Here is a 7,226-nt window from a genome sequence, read left to right on the forward strand (position 1 = left end):
CTGAGCCAGGCAATGCTCTCAGCGGCCGTCATCCTGTAATGCTTCATGAGGTAGCAGCCTATCAGAGTACCTGTTCGACCAAGGCCAGCTAGAAAAACAAACCACATCAACGAAATCTGTTTGCACATCTTCCAGAAATTTCTGAACAAGGGGGAAGAAGAAAAAGTTCTAGCCTTCCCAGAGTTTTACTTCCTTCCACAGTGGTGCTCTAAGCCAATCTGAAGAGGTTTTAAAAGGCTAGGTGCCGAGTCTGACCCTCAAGGTCTAAGTGGGATACAGCCTGGGAGCAGAGACGAATCCGGGGCCTTCTGAAGTCCCCCCAGATGACTTGATGTAAAGCCAAAGGTTGAAAATCACTTTCTGAACAGGGACCTCTAAGAAACGTGGAGTTTGGAGCTGGAGAGATGGCTTAGTGCTAAGAGTACTTACTGCTCTTATGGAGGACCTAAAAACCCAGATTCAATTCCCAGCATTCAGCTAATAACTGCTTGTAACTCTATTTCTAGGAAATCAAACACCCTCTAGCCTCAGAGGCACCTGCACAAATGTGGTACACATATTCACTAAGGCACCTGGGACTTGTTAGATAAGCATTTCAACCTAAACTAGACCTCATTTTTACTTTTAACTCTTCCTTTGTGTATGTGTCTCTGTAATATGGTGTGCATGCGAGTATGCATGCATGTTTGTTGGGATGATTTTTTAGTATGCTGTTTGAAGAGATTTCTTTTTCTTCACCTGTCTGATTGGTTTAATTAAGAACACCTTCTGATTGGTTTAATTAAGAGCTGAATGGCCAATAGCCAGGCTGGAGAGGACAGGCGGGACATCCAACAGAGATAGGAACTCTGGGAAAGAAAGAGGTAGGAGAGATTTACCAGCCAGTTGCAGAGGAAGAAGCAAGTACAGGTACTGAGAAGTAATGTGCCACGTGGCAGAACATAGGGTAGTATAGATGGGTTACATTATAAGAGTTAGCTAGGAACAAGCCTAAATTAAGGCCTAAAGCTTTCATAATTAATAAAAGGTCTCTGTGCTATTATTTGGGAGCTAGTACATGGTAGTTCAGTAGTACACGTTTTTGATTGCACATGGGGCAGGGGTGGGGCACACACACATGCATGAGGAGGCCCTAAGTAGATGTCTAAGAATCTTCCCTGATTGCTCTCCACCTTGTTCACTAAGGCAGGGTTTCTGAACTGAACCTAATAGATATGGCTGTTTGGCTGGCCAGTCTGGACTGGAAATGCCCTGTCTCTTTCCTTCCCAGGCCAGAATTACTAGTGAGCTACAAGGCCACCTAGTATTTCTATGTCTTCTAGAGACCAGAGCTGCAGTCTCACATTTGCCTGGCAAACGCTTTATATGATGAGTCATCTCCAGCCCTATTTCTTTCCTCTTACAGAGATCATTATAATTAACTCCCATGACGGTTAATGTGTTATATCAATTTGGAAGGAATTTTGGTCAAGATTGGCATTTCATCCAGTGCCAATTTTAGTAGGCACATCGCCTTCCACAACGTGGGCAGTCCTCCTCCAATCCACTTAAGATGTGAACACAACAAAAAGATTAGCCTTCCACTCAAAGCCGGTCCTTCTGCACCCTGTGTTCACGCCTCCAGGTAGGCAGCTCACAGTACAGATGAAAGACTCAGTGACTCCACTTTCTTTTAATAAATCTCTATCTAAACATGCTACTGGATTGCTAGATGCACATATTTAGAAAGGGGTGCTGCTGGAGCAAATGTATGAACCTGTGGCAGCAGCTTTGGAAATGAACTGTACTGGAAAGGACTTAGTAGCTGTTAGGAAAGCCACCTCAGATGAGGGCAAGCAAAAAAGGTTTCAGTGAGAGGCTGTGTGTGTGGAAGTAGTTTCCTTCCAGCCCAACTTTGTTCTTAGTGGTTTTATCACAAAAGGGAGGTGCTGAATCCTGTCAAATGCCATTCCTAAACTAATAGAGATGATTATATGGCTTTTGAGCTTCACCCTTACTGTGGAGACTTACACTGACTTTTCTATGTTACATTAGCTCTGTAACTTCAGGAAAATGCTTTTAGTAGAGAGAATTGTATTGTATTGTACTGTATTGTACTGTACTGTATTGTATTGTCTTAGACAGGGTCTCCTGAACTGCAGACTGGCCTCAAACTCACTATGTGGCTAAGGATAATCTTAAATTACTGATCCTCCTGTGTCTACATCCCCAATGCTGTGATTACAAGTATATACCATGAGTTATCCAGAGCTGCAAATAAAACTGAAATCTTGATCCAGCTCCGTGCGATTCTTTTACTGTGAGTGGCTTTTACAAAGGCGGCTGCTTTGCTTGTGTTTGGTAGCAAAGTAATCCAGGCGAGGGAAGAGTGTGCTTCACTCCTTCAGTTTTGAATAAGTCTGTGGGAACTGGTGTTAGTCACAGGCAACGCATCAGGTCCAGACTTCTCCTCGGTGTTCTGGACTCCATGCCTACTGTCTACATCTCAAGTGAATCTGTGTTGGCTGGTTTTGTTCCCGGGAATTTTCCACTTCATTTGTATCATCGAACTCTCTATTCTGTGGCTGTTCACTGCCATCTCTTACTGGTTGCTCACACACATACAAACACACAGGCGTCCGGCTCTACCAGTCCACCTTATTCCTACTTATTGCAGGGTCTGGGAACGAACCTGGAGCTCGTTCTGGAGCTGGTTTCTGCCAGGTAGCTCACTGCCCTATCACCAGATGGGCAGGCCGGTAAGCTGAGTAAGTCTCCCCATTCCCTGTGTAGAGGTTAGGGGTACATGCAGCCACACCTACCTCTTTACATGCGGACCCACTGCCACTTCTCATGCAGTAATTTAAGCCTTTCTTCCTTTTTATCTTCAATCATTGAACACTAAGGTTTGTGATTATTTTTGTTCTTTCAGACTTTGTGAGGAATGGACCCTTGGATTTTGTTGATTTCTATGATGATTTTCCATTTTTTTGTGTGTTATAGTATTTATATCAAGACAGTGACAATATTTTACGAACAATTACTAGACTTTAACCTACACGCATATTGATCTCCTCCATGGACACCTGTGCCACGCACACTTTGCATGACGGCAGTATTTGAGGCGTAAACTTCAAGGAAAGTCAGTCTCCTGCCTCCACATTGTCGCCTGGCACCCCAAACTCAGAGGTAGCCCAGATATGTCCTCGTACTTGTGTGCTAGGAACTCACCAAGATATCATTTCTTTACCGCTAGCAAGAGAAAATTCGGACATTGCTTTCTGACCTTCACCAATGTTCCAACGTCCTAGTCAAACCCTGGCTTGGAATGTTAAGCCATTCAAACTAATTGCCTACAGCATTGTGGGTAGGGCATTAAAGCTTACAGAATGAGAGCACTATCCCAGGGCAAGATCAGGTGAAATTCTCATCCTTGCTCAACATAAGGCAAGCCATATTAGATCTGCAGCTGAATCACTCCTAGGAACTAGCTTAACAAGTGTTCCCTGGGGCTAACCTCCACTAGCCCAGAAAAATAACATAGTTGAGGAACTTACTTAGGCCCACCCAGTCTGTAACCAAAACTGAAGAGGAACTATCTGCACCTGGCTCCTAAACCAAGGTCACCTTAGTCAGAGCTAGCTTTCTTTCAGATTGTAATCCTTGTTTAGTTCCTGCTAAATTAACATGTATTTACTTTGCTGCTGACTCATTGTGTTCCTAATGAAGGGCGATGTACCTGCACCTTGTTTTGATGTATCTCGACCATTGTACCACCTGACTCTTTCAAACCCTTCTGTATTGACTATATAAACCTGACTCCATATTTGAAAAATACACTCAGACCTTACACCACTCGTGTCTACTCTGTTTGTCAAAGCCGAATCCCGTGCACACCTGGCCAGAACCCCTCGTCCCGCGGAACAAGGAACCCTGTAAGAAATCCCAGTCAGTGGCACACTTGCTTCTTCATGTAGCGTTGAGTACTGTCCAGAGTCCTAACAGATATCCTTAGATGGTCTTAGAGTGCAAGTCAAGTTGTAACAATTCCCCCAGCACTTGACCATCTGAGGATGGTTTTACTGTCTTCTATTTTTGAGGGAGTTTTGAAGTTTATAGGGCTCTTGGTTGCAAAGCTCTTCCTTATCAGTTTACTGCCTCTGGCCTCCGCAGTTTCTAATGGGAGATCTGGGTTTCTGCTCTCTCTGTTCAGTGTCTTTAGCTTTCAACAGTATCATCATAAAGTGCCTTCATGTGAGTTTGAGTTTGTTCTGTTTGGAGTTTGCTGAGTTTTGAGAATGTTTACAATCACGCCTTTCATAAAAGTGGGAAGTATTTCCAGGACGCATGCCTCCTTTTGCTCTCCTCGGCTGGACTGTGCACAAGTGGTCTACCCAGCTCCATCCCCAAACTGTTACCCTTTGCTCTTCTCTCTTCTTGACTCCTTTTCTCCTTGTTCCTCAGACCTGGTGTCTTTTTAATGGCTCTGCTCTTTGCAGTCCTGGCTTATTCCTTCTGCCTCTTCAGGTCTCCTCTGGAGCCCTGCCGTTGAGTTTTCAGTCTATTTCCAGAGTTGACTTTTGGGTTTACTTCATGTTTTTTTGTCTTCTATTGACACTTGGATTTTGCTCACATATTTTTTTCCCCTCCTTTCCACATTTTCTTTTCACTGGGTGCACTGCTGAGGTATCTGTTTGAAATCATCAGTTTGGAAAATGCACTATCTGATCCTTGTCATGAATAGTTTTTGTGAGTTTTTCATACTTCCCTGGCTCTCCCTCCATTTTACTTTTTGGTATGCCTTGTCATCTTCCACTGCAAACTGAACATTTGAATGCTGTGATTATAGCTACATTCCTAGCTACAAATACAGTTTTAGCTCTGGAAATTAATTTGGTGAGTTTTCTTTTTTAACCTTGCCATTTACTATCCCTTGTTTCCTTAATTACTTAATTTCTTAATTAAAGTTAAAGAAGCTCTACTATATTTACATGGTGCATCATTACAGTTACTCCTGGAACACTTAGATGCAGAAACCGTTATGGCTGCTGAAACACACCCTAGTCTACACCAGGCTGCTACAAGACTTTGCTCTACTGCTGACAACCTGAGGACTCATCTCATAGGCACATGGCAGACATCTGAAGAAATATACACATTTCAGTGTAATAAGCTGTGGAAGGCTTACTTGTGAAGATTACTTACTGTACTCTATATACAAATTAAGGATTTTGAAATCACTCTTTCTGGGCAGCCAGGAAAAAAAAAAAAAAGCACTTGCTGCCAAATCTGATACTATGAGCTCCATTCTTGGGAACTACATTGTAGAAGAGAACTGAGAAGTGATTCCCACATATTGCCTTTGTGCTCTCTCTCTTTCTCTCTCTCTGTCTCTCTCTGTGTGTCTCTCTCTCTTTCCCTCTCTCTCTGTCTCTCTCTCTAACACATACAGAAAAACTTATTCTTTCAAAAACACAGTTGTCCTGCCATGTAACATAAAGGGACGCAGCCCGTAGCTACACACTGTCCTTTAACCCAACCTGGCCGTTTATTTACCTTTGCAATGCACTGCAATGGCACCCTCAACATTTTCACAAATATCCAGAAATTCTTGGACAATTGCCTCAGCAGGGGTACTGCCATCCGGAAAGAAAAGATCGTGGTGATCGAATCCAGCATCTGTAAAGCGCTTAGCATCATACATCCTTTTATTCAGACGAATAATGGTAGTTACATTGTGATTCTTAAAATATGGAATATAAGTCTCCGGAGAATGTTGGTGGTAGCCTACATAAAGAAATGTACCAAAGCTTGTAAGACATAGGAAGAACACAGTGGAAAACAGTTTCATCTGAAAGTGGGTGGAAACAATGTCTGGATTGGGGATTGAATACCAATTTGATTATAACTATAAAAAACCAAAAGTTTAAAAAGTTAACATCCTGGCAGAAGAGAACAGTGTGCTCAAATAACCAAGAGTGGTTAAATCATAAAGACTGAGTCGAGCTTAGCTTAATTCTTTGGTCTCTTTCTAAACAGGGTTGGGTCATTCCCCCAACAGGTAACTCAGGGGCCTGTAACTCAGGGGCCTCCCGCCCTGGAGGGGAGCAGAGTAAGGCTGAGCCCATCACATACCCAAACCTTACAGCAACCAGAAGTCAGGACTACACGTGTCCTCCCGCCTTACTCATACTCACAAAGAGCTGGGCCAATAGGCAAACGCTACAATGTCAACTCACTAGTCTACTGCAAAGGAACAAGAGGAGGTTACAAGGGTTCCAGGGTCTGGCATACCACTTTCCATCCTGGATCTCGAATGTGGCCCACAGAAGGCAAGAAACCGTCCTGGTATTATCCAGTTGAAGTCTCCATTTTCTGCTTTCTGCAAAGGAGAGACCAGCACAATTAACCTCTGAACCACGTCTCCTTCCACCTACCTCCCTTCTCAACACTCACTTCAGAGTTGTCTGTAGCAGGCCTGCGGTTTATGAATAGACACCGAATCTATTCTGCTTCGAGTATTCCCAAGGAACGCTGACTTCCCTGGTGTCAATCACTTTAAAACTGTTTCTTTGCTTAGTCATTACCCTGGATAGCATGCTTTGAGCTCAGTTATATTTCAACTACCTGATTACTTTATCTGAATAAATTCCCATTAGAGCCAATGAGTTCCTATTATGAGAGCAAACTTGTCTAGTGTGTGTGAGGAAATTAGAAGTGCATACACCACCCCCAGTTGTAAGTGACTTTCAATGTAAACAAATTTGACTCCCTGAATAAAAAGAGTAAAGTATGGGATAGAAGCGCTCTCCACACAGAGGAAACACCACACACGCTGGACAGAAGACAGCTGTGGATGCCACTCCACAGCTAGGGCTCTCCTTTCTCCTTCCCCAGGGCAGAACCTCACCACATAACCTTGGCAGGCCTGAACCTGCTATGTAGACTAACATCCCCTTGGACTCAACAGAGCTCTGTCTGCCACTGCCTCCCAAGTGTTGGGATAACAAGCATGCCCTACTTCACCCAGCATAACACAGACTTTTAAGAAGAAAAAAAAATCAATGGGCTGTGATGGACTCAGTGCCAGAAGAGAAAAATCACTTTAACAATTGCAGTAATAGAAACATTGCACTTCATACACCAACTACCACTTTCAGTTTTTTTATATACTGTATGTGTGTGTGTGTGTGTGTGTGTGTGTGTGTGGGAGGGAGGTGGGGTGGGGGGACATGCTGTGTGTGAGG

The 7,226-nt window shown here is 43.5% G+C and overlaps 1 protein-coding gene across 1 annotated transcript in view; it reads right to left on the reverse strand.

The window, feature by feature from the left end:
- The window catches only part of LOC116081542 (dual specificity protein phosphatase CDC14B-like), a 76,659-nt gene that overhangs the window by 13,459 nt on the left and 55,974 nt on the right, over positions 1-7,226 (reverse strand). Inside the window, exons 9-11 of the mRNA XM_031358108.1 lie at positions 6,274-6,361; positions 5,536-5,766; positions 6-88 (exon numbers count right to left, since the gene is read on the reverse strand). Of these exons, the coding sequence (XP_031213968.1) occupies positions 6-88; positions 5,536-5,766; positions 6,274-6,361 (402 nt within the window). The remainder of the gene's footprint in view (positions 1-5; positions 89-5,535; positions 5,767-6,273; positions 6,362-7,226) is intronic.

Source organism: Mastomys coucha, unplaced genomic scaffold (assembly GCF_008632895.1).
Source record: "Mastomys coucha isolate ucsf_1 unplaced genomic scaffold, UCSF_Mcou_1 pScaffold7, whole genome shotgun sequence".
Taxonomy (NCBI): Eukaryota; Metazoa; Chordata; class Mammalia; order Rodentia; family Muridae; genus Mastomys; species Mastomys coucha.